Below are 17,023 nucleotides of genomic sequence, written 5' to 3' on the forward strand. Positions count from 1 at the left end.
TGGCTAAACTTCGTATCCTGATAACGATTGGCTGATAGAGCTGTCAATCGACTCGGTCTGTTTGTCTGCACTGGATGTGTCTCGGGTCAATTTGTTCATGAAGGCGGGTAGAATTTCCTGCGCTGGGAAGAAGGCGATCATACTGCGACAATTTCAGAGTTTTGTCCAAGGATCTCGATAAATTATATAAATATAGTGTAGTTAACTGCGAAGGTAAGAGTTTGCGGGTTGATTTTTTTAGCAGGGTAACACTGTTTTACCGTCATTCGTTTCCCAAGGGGTGAGACCTACGAGCAAGGTAAGAAGCTAACTACAGCGACTTCTGCTTTTGTCATCATTTCAGACTTTCATTAAAAGTGCGAGAAGTTTATTAATATTCTCTTTTTCAACAAATACCGTGTAAACTCATGCGTTTCCGTATTATCCACACCTACCGTAGGCTGTGCATTGCACAAGTTCGCACTGACGGGACCCTTAAATCTCCTACGGTGTTACATAAGTTATTAAAAATTGATGGTGGTCTGCGTCCATTCACAGGGGCCACGTCCGTATCCCCGACACCGGCCCTCGAACCAGTCGAACCATCATCACATTTGTACTCGAATTTGCATTGTAGTACTTCTTAATTTTGATTTTCATTCGTCGGAAGAGAACAGAATCGTGCAGCTCAGATTTTCCATGCATCTGCATGCGGACCTATTGACATTTCGCCTGTATTTCCCTCGCACCAGTCACGCCCATCTCTCCATCCCAGCAGCGACATGTCCGACTCCCCCGGCGCCTGGCCTGCAGGGTTTAAACCCCTCTGCGTTGGAGTTTGTCATTTAGCAAGCCTAAATCTTAACCAGGTCTTTATTCTGAAATGCATAGCATTATGTTAGATTCCGTAAAGAGGCATCTGTTGTGTACTTGCACTAGATTCATGTATATTGTCATGTGTACAGAGTGGAAAAGTGTTTTGTACAGTACACTTATTGTGCTGCCCACAGTGAAGTCAAATAGGTACCAAAACCAAAATAGTAAGCATTACTATCACTATTACGGCACCGTAACAGGATTGGACTGAGTGTCCTGCCGAGTGTTAGTACTGTTTAGAATTCATCACATGGCTGTTGCGAACATTCACTTCTCTTACCATCATAAATACACCCAGTTCCCGGTTGTTTATCAGATTTACTGTTATTGCATTTACCATAACCAATGAAGGAAGGAAGTACTCCTTGAAATGTCGGTGCCTCGATCTGAGGAATCTGTGACTTGTTAGCAGCTCTGTAAAATTTGACCCAGAATAACAGCAATTACCATCTGTCTTCTGACACAAACAGGCTGTAGTTTTACATATAGTATAATAAAATAGTATAATAAAAATCATATTGTATTCAATCATCAATTCTATGCTGTAGTCCTGAATATGTTTTCCCAGCAAAGCTTTGCTACTTGGGAAAACAGTTCATAGACCCCAGTTTGGCGCTAAGTTTAAGGATACTCTTAAATGAAAAAGCAGGAATAAAGGCGGAATTTAGTATTATTTGGGCAGACTGGGTTCTCAGATACATTGTTGTCTGAAATTGATTCTTTTGGTGTCGTCGGGTCATCATGTGTGACTGAAATGCTGTAAAACAACCCAATGAGGGGTTTCACGCACCCTGAAATTCAAACCTGTGGTGATTTTTCAGGTGTCTTTAAAAGAAGAAGGTTCATCATGTGGGGCAAAAAATTCTAGTTTTGTTTGTAGTTTTCAAAAAAGTCCTTGTACCGGTGATAGAGGGCTTGTTCATTTAAAAAGACTGAAATAAGACAAACCTTATCCTCCCACATATCATGTCATCTGTCCCAAATCAATTGAAAGATAAGTTGAGACGGGCTGATTCACATTAATTATTAATCAATATAGCTAGTTCTAGTCCAAATCAACATTTTCTTTAGGGGATGTATAAAATTGTTTCCCATTAACCATTATACTATGCCTCATCCTATTAAATGTGAAGGTATCTTGGTCCTATGTGGACTTTACTTTTTTTTTCTTTTTTTTTTAATTTGTAGTTCAGAGTTTTGCTGACAGTACCCAAGGACACAGAATTTACAGCATCAGATACTGTATGCGTAGTAAAGACAATGTTTTTAAACAGCCTTCAGTTGTTTATTGAATGTATTAAATATGAACTTTTCTGAAAGGTCATACTGCATGTTCAGGTATTTTTTCATAAACAACCCTCAGGCTTTCGCCCTGAGTGGTTCACGAACAACTGAGAAGATAGGACTTCCCAAGAACAGCCAACCATCAGACTGTTTGGTTTCACTTTTGATGTGAGTCACAAAGAAAATGGTCTAATGTAGGAAAATGAAAGGTGGGGAAATGACAGTAAAACAAAAGAACAAGTGATTGTTTCCTAACCACAAATGTCACTGATATGACATGTGTTCTCAGCCACAGTAAGCTACTTTTATCTGTTCTCATCATGAGAATTACTCTTGTGTGTTTTAATCTGTGGTTTTTCTCTGTTGGTGTCATGTGATTGAAGAAACGCAAAAGCAAAACAACGTGGTTTTTAAGTGATTTTATGATGAAGTAGTGTCGAAACTGCTATATCAGGCCTTCAATGCATCTTTGCCTCAAATATGTCAGTTGCAAAAAAAAAAAAAAACTGAAGTAAATCAGGTTCATTCCAAGTTGTGCATAATGCAAACCCGTGTATGAATAGCAGATGTTGTTAGCCAAGTTTTTTTTTTGTTTTCAAGTTGTTGCGTTTATGCATTCTTGTCTGTCAATCTGCAGGGTGACTTTTATAAGCATGCATTGCAAAGCTGACCTTTTACAAAACTGCGCACTCTGTGCTTTTTGACTAGCTGAGTGATGCACTTGCCCTTTTGTTTATATTCTTTCATGACTTTCTGGCTCCGGAGGCAGTTTCTTTTTACCCACCACTAACCAGCCATTCTCCCTCGTCCACTTTTATTCTTTCCTGAAACGATTTTAAGATGCTTAATGGTGTGGATATAGTGTACGGTTTGTGTGTTCCTTTCAAATGATGGCAAAGATGCTTAACCTAAATTGCCCCCTTGGAGCAAAATGTATAAAACCTTTCTGTGAACAGTTGTTCGCGACACTTTGACACTGTGAAACTCACCAAACAAGACCATTGGTGAAAGTTTCGAAAGTTCAGCTCTATCCAGTCTTTTAGAGGAGGCTCAAAAAAGACATTTACTGGCCCTTCCTTTCACATGAAAGGGGGGAAACGGCCTGGCAGGCTCCTGTTGACTCTCCATTCTGCATTTTCCTCTGCTTAGAACACCAAAGGATATATTTACCTACTACGTCTTTTAAGAATGTGGACAAATACAACATTTTTTAATTTCCATTGAAAACTTGTTTGCAGCTCTACAAGTGAAAGGAGAGAATACTTTTTCCATTATATAAAAAATATTATTTATATTTTTATATTATTTCGATATGTAAATATACCGTGTAGACAGTATACACACACACACACACACACACACACACACACACACACACACAAACACATATATATTCATAAATATAAAACCAAACAAAAATCCCGATCACAGGCCAGAAACCATCTTGTATGTGCTTGGGGAGGCGGCAGCTGTTGATGTCAGTCAATATGTCTTGTTAGCATTGTGTTTCACTGAACAGGAAGCAGTGAGATTTGAGTAGGAGGACACTTAAAGTGCTTATCATTTTCAGAGAAGGCACCTAGCAGTTACTCTTAAGCCAAGGCTGCGCACGTTTTCATTTTATATAAAATCATTTGCCATGGGTTGATTTTCTTTTTATATACAAACTGCGATTCACAGCTTCTCAGGCTACTCAGGAACACTGTTGAATTCTTAGCTCTTGGTTTGGATTAAATGATTGATGTTCTCCCAAAAATCAGCAAAACACTATGAAGAGCATCAGGCTGTAAAAAACCCAGAAGTGATCATATTATGACATCATAGAAAGGGGCCTCAAAGGTATATCAGCGCCACTATTGCTGGCCGATAAGGATCAGACCAACATAAATATTGTAACTACAAAAGTTTTTTTTTTTTTTTTCAACAGAACATGGCCTTCATGGCCTTATCAATTTTATGTTGAAAAACCAACTGTGCAAATTCTACATAGAAATGGCTTCTTCACTTCCGCTGCAAAATCAAAATATGTTGACATTATTTACCTCTCTAGCGTCAGCCTTGAAAATCCCATTCTGAAAAACAGATGTTTGAAAATTTGCTTCTGAATATTATCATTTATCAGAATCAGAAATACTAGGTATCCACCTTAAGTTTATGTTGATTCTTTTTTCTTTTCTTTTCAACCTAGTTTCGAGGAAGTGGAAGTCAAGATGGCTCAGTGGAACCAGTTACAGCAGCTCGAGACCAGGTATCTGGAGCAACTTTACCACTTGTACAGCGAGAGCTTCCCTATGGAGCTACGGCAGTTCCTGGCGCCCTGGATCGAGAGTCAGGACTGGTAAGAAATGATTTCATTTACTGAAAAAGATGGAGTTGCCAAAAGTACCCATCATCTTACATCACTGTGATGTGCTGAGTGATTTCCTGTCTACAATCTCCTATGTGTCATCCCTCATTGCCATGGCGCCTTTCATATCTACCACTTTCCTCATGTGACCCAAACTCTCAGATACCATCAAGAGGCGGTGAACCTCGCCTCTGCCAAGTCATCCTCTGCCCTTTTTTTGCCACTTCATAAGTTCTCGAATTAGCAAAATGCTCCCAGCCAAGAGGCAAACAGAGATCTAGCCTCCTCTATTTGCTGAATAGCATCTTCCATCAGTTTGGATTTTAATGCACGGTATTAATTTTCCCACGTCTTTTCTCTCATATAGATCTTTTTCTGATCCATAATTCAGCATTGACTAACATCTGGAAGGAAACTATAAATATGGTCAGGACCTGATCACAGCCCACCTCTTCTTCTGTTCCTTTCTCAAAGAATATCCATTTTATTATTTTTTCCCCCAGGGCTTATGCTGCCAACAAAGAGTCACATGCCACATTGGTGTTCCACAATCTTTTAGGAGAGATAGATCAGCAGTATAGTCGCTTCCTGCAGGAGAACAATGTTCTCTACCAGCATAACCTGCGCAGGATCAAACAGCATCTGCAGAGCAAGTACCTGGAGAAGCCGATGGACATTGCCCGCATCGTAGCCCGCTGCCTGTGGGAAGAGCAGAGGCTGTTGCAGACCGCCACATCTGCAGCACAGGTACAGAAACATACTGATTTAGAACACATCCAAGTCAAAACTGTCAGTGTCGGTTGTGCATCAGCAATACTCTACAATTTTCTAACATTTTGTTGGAAAATATGTTTTTTTCTTTGACAGGATGGACAAGCTGCCCACTCCACTGGGACAGTGGTGACAGAGAAACAGCAAATCCTAGAGCACAACCTTCAAGACATCAGGAAAAGAGTGCAGGTTCGGCATCTGAGACCCACATCTTAACGGGCTCTCACTTGTCTTGGTGCCCACATGTTGACATCCTCTTTTCTACAGGACATGGAGCAGAAGATGAAAATGCTGGAGAACCTTCAGGACGACTTTGATTTCAATTACAAGACGCTGAAAAGCCAAGGGGGTAACCAATAATTCTTGATTTGATTGCATTTAAACTTTATCACCTCTTTTGCTCAAGCAAATGCATGACACACGGATAGAATTTGATGCATCAGCTCCGCTGCCCTCCCCACATTCCAGAGTTGTCCCAGGACCTCAACGGAAACAGCCAGGCATCTGCCACCCGACAGAAGATGGCTCAGCTTGAGCAGATGCTGAGTGCCCTAGACCAGCTGAGGAGGGTGAGTGTGTGATCCCCTCTGCCACATTGGAATTCATTATTTCCACTTTTAGACTTCCTGGAACCCTTTTCAGTTTTAGCCAGGTTTGAGAGTGCGTTAGAAGGATTATCTCACTCTCTCTCAGGTGGAGCTCGTGCTCACACCTGTCCATGGGAAGCAAAGCGGAAAACATCAAATCTTTATGTCAGATTTTGCTTAGGGTTTGTCCCCAAATCGGCAAAAAAGACAGAGACGTGCACATTATTGGAAAGTTTCTACACAGTGTGGTCTGAGCAGGACCATCAAAAAAATATCAGTTATCACTGTTAAGTGTGTCGCTCACACATTGTCACGCACTCACTAAAGTAAAGTGACATGCTGACCTTGAAATGGTGGAAAGAAGTATAGATTTGCATGTCTTTTCACAGCAAATTGTGACAGAAATGGGGGGCTTGCTGACCGCCATGGATTACGTCCAGAAGAACCTCACGGACGAAGAACTGGCAGACTGGAAACGGAGACAACAGATTGCCTGCATTGGAGGTCCGCCCAACATCTGCCTGGACCGCCTTGAGACATGGTGAGAGCTTAGGCATCAGTTACATCCAGTTCTGGAGTATCTTTCCCCTGGTGTTCGTCTGCACGGGCTCTGAATACAGGGCTCATACTTGCACTGCAGAGGCAAGCACCCATATGTTTTTGTCTTATTCTCTAAAAGAAAATGGAGGGTGTTTCAAGTTTAGAATTCTTATTTCTGACTTATGACTAATTTTCTAAAATTGCTCATGGATTTAGAGGTAATTCCTGTCTAGTGTTATTTTTATGCACAATTGAGAATTATTCCATGCTGATTTTAGTTGTGATACTTTTTTTGCTAATGCCTGGGTTCATGTGTTGCAAGCCATTGGGAAATAGCTTTTGAAAAAAGGGCTTCTCAGTATTGTAGTATTTATTTTGTTGAATTTTGCCCTGCACTGAAATGTACATGGCAGTTATTTGAGGTTAATGGACTTTATATTACATTTTTTTAATCTAGTTGATGACTCCGAAAAGCCCTCAAGCTATTTCAAAGAGGCTCTGTTTATGCTAGAAATGGATTATTGTGGCCAATCCATAATCATTTCTGTATTAAAATATTACTTTTCCTGTCGCCATCAGACATCAGTTCAAACATTTCTGCTCAACAGCCATCATGTTCAAGTTAGTGCAAAAAAAAACAGTGCTTGACCTGGAATTCACTCTCCTGCCAGGATAACGTCCCTGGCCGAGTCCCAGCTACAGATCCGGCAGCAGATCAAGAAGCTTGAAGAACTTCAACAGAAGGTTTCCTATAAAGGAGACCCCATTATCCAGCACCGCCCGGCTCTGGAGGAGAAGATCGTGGACTTGTTCAGGAGCCTCATGAAGAGGTACTGGCATAAAGTCTAGTTTGACTTCCTTTTTATCCAAAGGTCACAACAGGAAATCGTACTCATCACTCTGTAATTCCAGGTAGCTGTGCTGTCAGGTTTGTTTTTAGGCCACATGGATGATATATGAGCTCTGTCTTTTTCTCCCTCCCCACCCTCCCAGTGCTTTCGTGGTTGAGAGACAGCCTTGTATGCCGATGCATCCAGACAGGCCTCTGGTTATCAAAACAGGTGTCCAGTTTACAAATAAAGTCAGGTACGATACCAGTTGAAAATTTACAAAAACAGACCTCTTTTCTTATTTTTGTAATGACATGTTTTAATTATTTATTATTATTATTATTATTATTTTATTCAAGCTAAATGCTAAATGTTTACCTTTACAGGCTACTGGTGAAGTTTCCAGAATTGAATTACCAGCTGAAAATCAAAGTTTGCATTGACAAGTGAGTCTCGTATTTTCATCCGCGCACCAGGAGAAACAATGAATAGACAAGAGAGTGGGAGTGAATGCCACTTTTGATGTTTTGTCTTTGTATTCTTTTTTCAGGGAATCTGGAGATGTGGCTGCGATCCGTGGGTAAGGCCTAAGAAAAATCTCTTTCCCTTTGTTTATTATATTTTCTTAAATCCTGAGCATGTATCACTAGCTCACCCTCTTCCACCACTATTTATTTTTTAGTTCGCGAAAGTTCAACATCCTCGGAACCAACACCAAAGTCATGAACATGGAAGAATCCAACAATGGCAGCTTGTCTGCAGAGTTTAAACACTTGGTAAGTTGGACTGTCAGACTGTCGAGGCAAAGCTTGAAGTTCTGTGGTGAAGTGGATGACTGACCCTCTGTGTGTTACAGACACTCAGGGAACAGAGGTGTGGTAACGGCGGCCGAACCAACAGTGATGTAAGTACTCCATCCTGCTGTTGATTTTTTTTTTTTGTGCGCATGTTACTCTGCCGTGCACTAACTGGCCTTGCAGCAGTTCGTCTTGCCGGATTGCTTAAACCTGCGGTTGCTCTCAGACACATGCTTCCCACCAGTGTTCATTCCCCCCTGAGATTTGCTATTCCCCAGAAGACAAGAAAAAAACAAAACATATTTTTGGAAAGTCTTTTCTCCAAGTCCACTTGATGTTGCAGCCCATGAGCCAGGTCCTAACAATTAGGTCCTTGTCTACCATATTTTTACATTTTTACTGTAGCCATACCTTTACAGTTTCTAAAAGCTGTATGATGTGGTGGTGTGTTAGAACGGTTCAGGGCCAAGCTTTTGAGTTAGCAGCGGATCCTGTCCCTGCTCTGCTGCCTGTTCTTCATTTTTACATTTTAATTGCTCTTGAGGGCTGCGTGCCACTGAAGACTCGTCAGGTTGACTTGTCAAGTCAAAGTCTTGATGACCTTGCTGATGGTTGGCCATGTAGTTTGAGCTCTTTACCACTGTGACAGGAAATAATCTCTACTCAACCCAATGTCCATTTTTACAAAGTGAGTATTTTAAAGGCCCTCTGTGCTGTGGAGAGGTTCATCCTCGCAAAGCAACAATTCCATGTAGCTGTGGACCGCACCTGTCCTGATCATTGTGTTGTAGGTGTGGCTTGCTAATTCTCAAGTGTGCTGAACTTGATTGACTTTTGGTAGTTGCCAGTTGGCTTCACTCCTGCAGCCTTAGAGCTCAGTGTTCCACTCCTCCGCGTCTACACTGGCCTCAACACGCTTGGGAGAAACATGCCGTCTTTAAATCAGCAACATCTACACAGGATGATTCGCAGCAGAAGTTGTGCACAATACAGTCACACGCAGTAAAACAACTCATTTACATGAGAGATGCCCTTGAAGTGTTAAGAAGCAGCCAAGAATATCTAACCCAAAGAAACAAGGAAGAGTTTCAGGAATTTCTGGTTCGGTGGCTGTCAACAAATCAGTGTGACCTTGCTGGCTCACATATCGATGGCTGGAATACATAACCGCCTATCTGAAAAAAAACACTTTTTCAGGAAATGAAAAAAACATTTCATTTGATTATAGTATGGTCTTTGTTAAAGATATTTAAGAATATTCTAGTGTTCACAGACTATATTTCTATGTTATAATTTAAAAATACATAGCATGTATTTTTACCACTGACAATACAGATGTTTTTTTCTTTATTTTTTCTGCTTCATTGTGCACATAGGAGTTTTTTCATGTGACATTTATGTCAAAAGAAAGGGCGGGATTATCTTGCAGATAGACTGAAAATGTGGAGCCACCCCATTTCTCACCATTCAATTCAAAAACCCAAAATCGAAAAATTAGCAGATAGAAGTTTTTGCATTCCAGCCATCGATATATATTTCATTTGTAAAAGAGAACTGTGCAGAGTTTATATATCAAAGAGGATCAACTCGAGCACCTGCACCTAAAGAGGAGTTGTTGAAGATGTAGCTCATATTGCTCATGATTTTTGATGCTTCCTTTCCCCAAGACTTCTTTCCACAACACAAAGGATGCTAGTTATTACTGACCTCTCCATGCTGTTGTATTGTTATCAAACATTATCTGCTTTCTTCAGGCCTCCCTGATTGTCACAGAAGAGCTTCACCTCATCACTTTTGAGACAGATGTCTATCATCAGGGCCTGAAGATTGAACTGGAGGTGAGCACAGAGTCTCTGACATTACACCCCTTTTTTAAAATCCCAGTTTATTGCATGATTAAAATACTGAGTGTAGTCGAGCATCATCCAGACAGTATAGAGTGAATATGAAAATTTCCTTTGAACAGACACATTCCCTGCCCGTGGTTGTCATTTCAAACATCTGCCAGATGCCCAACGCTTGGGCCTCCATCCTGTGGTACAACATGCTCACTAACCAGCCGAAGGTAACAGCACCCCTTGGTGGGAGGTGGCAAAACTGCGTCGATTTATTCAAATGTCACAGATGGATTTTTTTCTCACAGGGGAAAAAATAACAAAACAGATTTTAAAGGGTATTGTCTCGGGGTCCTTTTTGCGCAGAATGTGAACTTCTTCACCAAGCCCCCAGTGGGGACGTGGGACCAGGTTGCTGAGGTGCTTAGCTGGCAATTCTCCTCAACTACCAAGAGAGGTTTGACCATCGAACAGCTCACCACACTGGCAGAGAAGTTGCTAGGTGAGTTTACAAGCTGCTTGAAAAAAAAACCTTTTTACTAGTGTAATACATACATGAGTAACATTACTTTGTAACTGTCCACCCAGGGCCTTCTGTCAACTATTCCGGCTGCCAGATCACCTGGGCCAAGTTCTGCAAGGTGAGTCGTCCGTTGCACTCGATAAACATGGCTCTCTCATATTTTCCTTTGACTGCTGCTGTGTTAAGTTGAATTTGCTGCTCACCTGCAGGAAAATATGGCGGGAAAAGGGTTTTCTTTCTGGGTGTGGCTGGATAACATCATCGACCTGGTGAAGAAGTACATCCTGGCACTGTGGAATGAAGGGTGAGGCGTCCCTCTTTTTTCGCAGCACAACTCTCACACTCACATCGCGGTGCTTAAAACTCTTTGAGTGACTTGTCTTGCCATTAAGGCACATCAAGTCTGATTGCATCTGACTGATTCATCTTTGAGAGAGATCTCAAAAATTCATCGGCTATAATTACGTTATCATAGTTTCACAAGAAACGCCCTTCCAAAGGGCTTCCACTCAGGGTTCACTCATTCGGCCTGGAAACCTTTATTACGAAGAAGCAGACATGGGAAATTATTTCCTGTAAACAGTGGCAGGAAATGCGGTCCAGCTTTGATTTTAATGAGCTTTATATTTAATAGATAATTTAAATGAAATAAATCATGATAGCAATCAATCCAAATCCATTGTGATTGCAAATTAATGTTGCAAGGCTTTTGGGGTCTTCATACTCACAGAACATCCAGGTAGTAGGAACTCCAGTCATTAGGTTCCATCAACAAATTCAGTAGTGGAAAGGAAAATATTAGGTTGTGCTCAGTCAACAGACCTGTCCCTCCCCTCTGTCCGCGTAATGTGTGATCTCCAGTCAGGAAAAGCGTGGAGGTCGCTGATGGCCTCCACCCTGTCGTCTCTGCAGGTACATCATGGGTTTCATCAGTAAGGAGCGGGAGAGAGCTATCCTCAGTCCCAAACCTCCCGGCACTTTTCTTCTCCGCTTCAGTGAAAGCAGCAAAGAAGGAGGGATTACTTTCACATGGGTAGAGAAAGACATCAGTGGTGAGTATTCAGGGGGTTATCATTGCATTTATTTTCTGTTTTTTTTGTTTTCTGTTAATTTTGACACTGACTGGCCTCAAACGTTCCCAGGAAAGACCCAGATCCAGTCAGTGGAGCCGTACACCAAGCAGCAGCTGAACAGCATGTCTTTTGCTGACATCATCATGGGCTACAAGATCATGGACGCCACCAGCATCCTTGTCTCCCCGCTCGTCTACCTCTACCCGGAGATCCCCAAAGAAGAAGCTTTTGGGAAGTACTGCCGGCCAGAAGCAGCCCCAGAAACCGAGCTGGGAGGCGACTCCACCAGCAGTAAGTCCCCATGGCGCCCCGATAGGCATGGCATGATGTTCACGTTTCCATGAATAACCACAAATATCGTCTGTTCTCCAAACAGCGAGCCAGCCCTACTTGAAGACAAAGTTCATCTGCGTTACCCCGTGAGTACTTCTTACTTACTCATCTCTACTATAACGGTGTTAGAGTAGCCTGTTGCATGTCCATTTGCAATATGTCAACGGTCATCCCAAGCTGCCGGTGATTGCTGCCGTTTTTTTTAAAAAGAAATAAACAGTGAGTTTTGTCATGTATTTCAAGAAAGGAGAACAAATTAGTGTTGACCTAGTGTTACCGTCACCACCAGTATGTTTAAAGGTCTTTTCTCACAATGCAAGATTTGGGAGGCTACAATTATTGTAACTGCCTCGGAGAGGGTTCCGAGGCAGTTTCCAGGAATTGAACCATCCTCCCATAGTTCCTGGCAGGTTGTGGTGTGTCCTGCCAAAACCCTGCTCAGACCTAAAGGAGCAATTCGCCACCATCACACGTTTTTTTTTTTTTTATCCTCTTATTGTTTTAACAGTTTCACAACATCCCTTTTTTTCAGCCTGTCTTTTTATACCTGCAGTACCACTATTTAGACGAAGTCAGAAATAGACTTTGTCATTGATTTTTAAAAGGATATTCCACTCTGTTTGATCACAAAGAAGGCAGATGGCTACCTGAGGCTCTGCAAACCAGAGTAATCCTGGGCCCAATCTCAAGTCCTAGCTTTTGTCAAGGTGTGAATTACTAATTTGAGGAAAAAAAGCCACAATAAAGGTCGCCCTGAAGTGGACCATAGAAGACTGAATGACCTGAAGGACTTTTTTTAATGCAAAAGATTAGCGAAAAAGTAACTTGAATATTTTGCTGTGTGTGAACTTGCTAGCTGGACGCTACTGGATAACTACGTTGCATCTTCCTTCCTTCTTATTGATCGAAAGTCTGCAGCCAATCGTCAGTTGCCAGTCATGTATTTTTACATGATGATGATTATTTTTTCTTTTTTTCAAAGTCTCACTTGTTCAAAAGTGAATAGCTGACAGAATACGGGGAACAACTTGTATTTGTGTCAGCTTCAAATCGGATTTGATATCAAGAAATGAGTACCAAGTCAGTGTTGGCTGGTTTGAAGGCCAAACAGAGCACCAAGACAAACCAAATGGCTTTCATACGTTATAATCACTGTAGAGAATTTTTAGGTAGAATTTTAAAGCATAGGTGAAGGGGGTCGGAGAGCTGCAGGTGAGTCTGACGTTCAGAGCAGCGTTTCCGCGGCTCACTCGGGCACGTGTGGTGTGGATGACTGGGTGGTTTTTGATGGCGTGCTGGTTGCGTTGCGAGCTTTGCTCAGCAAGATCCTGACCTTTCTCCGTAGGTGTCCCTCCGTGTTCATGGACTTGCCGGACAGTGAGCTGCTTGGGAACGGATTCCCAGGGTAGGCGCTTTTTCGGGGGAAAGCGGCATGTAGGGCTGTGTGTTCACCTTGTCACTCTGTGTTGATGTCGGGGCGCTGACTGTCCCCCCTTACCCCTCCATCCCTCTTCCTTTTCGTGTCTAACTCACAGTCATCCTTCCTGGTTACAGCATCCCCTCTCCCCGCCATTGATCAGCTGTTTCTTTTGGCTCTGGCCCTCCCGTCGTAACATCTCAACCCATGACTAAACAAAGCGACAAATGCATGACAGATTGTAGATCTTGAGTGTACCTACTGTTTCCTGCTGTGTATAAACCTCCATGTCAGACACCGTCTGAGCAGCAATGAAAGACAGCGGTCTGTTTCCCCTGTATCATCAATTCATGTAAAATTTGAGCCGTCCGGCTTCCCCGGCAACCCCTCTGGGCTTCCCCACTGACACCACTCAAGGCTCAACACAGAAGTCGTTGTGCCTGTTCCCCCGTACACCGACTAAAATAGAAGCGCTATGCACTCAGCAGCGGCCCGGTCCAGTTTGATTTGCAATGCGTTCTTGTGATCATTTGGTTTCCCTCCTGCGCACCAGCTGAAAGACGATTGCAGCCTTTTTCTACCTGCCACCCCCAGCTGTATATTTAGCAAATACAAGCTAAGATAATCGCCCATCTTCACATGTTGGCCTTCTGATGGAAAAAGGATAATGAAAATAGTTATTTTAGACTTCCTGAGGAAAATAAGCACAAATATATTGAGTAGAACATGTTTACTGCGTGATTCTCCAAAGACTAAGCTGGTGGCGTGTCCAAATCCCTCGTTATCCTTCCTCCGTCTTTGATATTTTCTTTCCTCGCCCCGGCAGTTAGTTGAATTGCTCCGCAGCACGGCACGGATGAGTATCCGTTCGTGTCAATCACCGCCGCAGCTCGAGCACATAAACTCCACATTCAAACTACTCGCACAGGCTGTCCAGCATGACCTCCTCAGGTGGAAGCAGCCCATGGCTGAATACGCGAGGAGACAAAAGGCCGCCACACATGGGGCTCCTACTCCCTCCAGAGAGGCAAAACGGCGCTTTTAATAAGAAATATTTTACTGCATGCTTGAAGAGCAGAGCGGATGGGTGGGTACGTCCCTGTACTCAGCGGACGTGCTGTGCCTGAAGCAGGAGACTGCGTTACGACATCTGAAGCAGGATAACGCCCACGCAAAAGTGGAAGGGAATAAATGAAAATAACACACTCAGAGAGAGTCTTAGGAAATTCACAGGGCCCATTCTCATGTCTTTACCTGAAGCTCTCTGGTCAATTAGACATGCAAACCGTTCTGTATTTTGCATAAAAAGCAGCTTTTGTAGCCAACGCAACAGAATCACCGTCATTCTGGATTTGGTTCGACCTGGAAAGAAAAACACGCACAGCATCTAAAAATAGTGGAATGAAACATTACCTGTCACCGTACTCCAAAAATTGTGTGTGTGCGTGAGTGACATCCAGTGTCTTTCACATGTTTTTTTAATGTGACCTGTGAATTTTATACCCTTTTTTTTTTTTTTTCTTTGCCAGGACAAACTCTGGAAACACCAGTGACCTCTTCCCTATGTCCCCTCGCACTCTGGATTCCCTGATGCACAACGAGGCAGAGGCTAATCCTGGACACATGGGTGAGTCATTGTACAAACACACACACACACACAGCTCTCCTGATGACCTGGACATTGTGAAAATGATCACTATTTCTTCAGCTGGCTCTAACCTACACCCCCAAACCCCAGACTTTCCTCTAACCAGACGGCCTATACATTCTGCTCTGCCCCACAGAATCCCTCACTCTGGACATGGATGTGGCATCGCCCATGTGAAGTCTCTCTCTCTCCCTCTCTCTCTCTCTCTCTCTCTCTCTCTCTCTCTCTCTGTCCCGAAACTGTCTAGGAATTGAGTCCTTCCTTTCACTGTATTCAGGACTTTTTGAATAATCTCCCGTAATCCTCGGACCCTGCTCACACAGATCAATGATTTTCAACGGTGATTTAATTTCTTCATGTCATGATTTGTCACCTGTCGTTTTGTGTATTAAAAACTAACAATAGTATTTAAAGGTCGTACTTGTTAAGTACTGCCCCTGTCTTTTGAGATATTTTTACACACAGCACAATTAATTCTCATGAAATGTATTTTTGAAAACATTTTGGGTTTTTTTCTGGTTATTGAATTTCAATGGATAAAACTTAACACATCATGCCTTTCTTTGTAAAAGAAAACAAAACCGTATATATATATAAAAAATTCTATGTATAGATTAATCGTATAAGCTATACTTCTTCTTTGATAATGTACGAAAACGTGTTGTGCCTCATTTTTAAATCCCATTGAATTTAGAATGTTCCTTTTTTTTGGTTTCCTTTATTTCTTTCTTTCTCTCTTTTTTTTTATTAAACAAAAATCAGAGTCTTTGTATATCTTGTGACCTGAAGCCTCACCGACCTTCCTCCAGATTTGAATCCCACTTCCTCCGGGGTTTTATATTCGGTTGTATTTCACCACACAAGGCCTGACGTGGCACCAGAGTCCTTTCTTTCTTCTCCCCCGAGCGGGACGCGACCTCTCCGCCACGCCGTGAAATTCCTCCGTGTGGTGTCGTGTCATGTGAAAGAGGAGTTTCTTGTAAAAAAAAATACGCTGTAACTATTCATTATTTGTAGGCAATAAAAAAAATAAGGTTGCTCTGAACTGAGTTTGTTGACCTGATCGAGTTTTTATATCAAAGAGCTGCATCTTCACGCATTATTGAAGTCTCTCGCAGCATATTTAACATGGACGTGATTTACCTCTACTTCTTGGACCGTATACTTTTCCCCGGAATGGGATGAAGAAGGGGCGGATTAGCGTCTGGATGTAACACCGATTACTGAGACACAATAAGGGCTAGACCCTGGGGACGGGTGGGGGGGACTAGAGACACGCCAAAGAGAAAAAGCAGGCCGCTAACTGAAACTCAGAAGATTTACAGGACATATTGAAATATGCGGTAGATTATACAGCAGTCACATAACAGTTCAGCCCGTGTGAGTGGCGGGGACAAGTGAAGCACAGAGACACAAAAGTGCACTTGGAGTGCACGAGCCTTCTCCAATGTGTGTGTGGAAAGTGCTTTTTTTCAATCGAATTTAAATGGATCTTCCCCAAAATCCTCTGTGGTTTCTCTGCATCTGAGGGTAGTTTTTAAGGAATATTTCTTGCGATAGAGGACAATGTTTATTTTAGTAACATAATCTAGCACGTGGCATTTGTGCGTTTCAGTTATGCATTCAGTGCAGAGACATTTCTAAAATGCACAAAAGGCAAAAAAAAAACAAAAACAATCTATTCCTTCCTGTTTTTCTTCATTTTAGATCCTAGATCCCCTTGTTTAGTAGGTTTCCCAGTATCCCAGTATCAGGAGTCTGTTCAAACACAGGCCCTGCGGAGGTCATCGTGATGGCCATTCATCCTTTCCCTGAAATTCATATCCTTATATAAACCTTTGTATAAGTATTGGATGAGCTCACCACACACACACACACACACACAGGAGTGGCTACTTCTAAAGATATCTCCCTTCTGTCACTGGACTTTCCTGCTCCCCCCTCCATCCCACCCCTTGCACCTTGTGTGGCGTCATCACTGCACCTTCCCCTCTGATGTGTGCTGGGATTCCCACGGGCCCTTCAAAGACTCTGACAGCTGAGACAAAGCAGCTACACAAACAGAGACAGAGGGAAATGCTTTTTCTGCATCACTGGGTCTTTGTGCCTGGGGGGGGTGTGGGGTGGGGTGTGTGTGTGTGTGTGGGGGGGGTCCACTCTGAAGCCTTGTGTGCCTTGTTTGA

The 17,023-nt window shown here is 42.5% G+C and overlaps 1 protein-coding gene across 2 annotated transcripts; it reads left to right on the plus strand.

Moving 5' to 3' along the window:
- The first annotated feature begins 72 nt into the window (after nt 1–72).
- On the plus strand, nt 73–15,885 carry stat3 (signal transducer and activator of transcription 3 (acute-phase response factor)). 2 transcript variants are annotated; one of them, XM_086175452.1, is made up of 24 exons: nt 73–298; nt 4,328–4,477; nt 4,990–5,233; nt 5,354–5,446; nt 5,525–5,606; nt 5,726–5,826; nt 6,234–6,385; nt 7,056–7,214; nt 7,378–7,470; nt 7,601–7,660; nt 7,765–7,794; nt 7,897–7,990; nt 8,071–8,118; nt 9,766–9,849; nt 9,978–10,076; nt 10,213–10,348; nt 10,435–10,487; nt 10,579–10,673; nt 11,282–11,421; nt 11,512–11,733; nt 11,819–11,861; nt 13,121–13,180; nt 14,722–14,819; nt 14,977–15,885. In XM_086175452.1, the coding sequence occupies exons 2-24, from the start codon at nt 4,350–4,352 to the stop codon at nt 15,015–15,017; spliced, it is 2,355 nt and encodes a 784-aa protein (XP_086031578.1). In that variant the 5' UTR covers nt 73–298; nt 4,328–4,349; the 3' UTR covers nt 15,018–15,885. The 2 variants fall into 2 exon arrangements, with proteins under 2 accessions (XP_086031578.1, XP_086031577.1); XM_086175451.1 differs by lacking the exons at nt 73–298; nt 13,121–13,180.
- The last annotated feature ends 1,138 nt before the right edge of the window (nt 15,886–17,023 follow it).

Source organism: Fistularia commersonii, chromosome 28 (assembly GCF_037954325.1).
Source record: "Fistularia commersonii isolate RoL2024-O1a breed Wild chromosome 28, RoL_Fcom_v1.0, whole genome shotgun sequence".
In the NCBI taxonomy this organism is placed as follows: domain Eukaryota; kingdom Metazoa; phylum Chordata; class Actinopteri; order Syngnathiformes; family Fistulariidae; genus Fistularia; species Fistularia commersonii.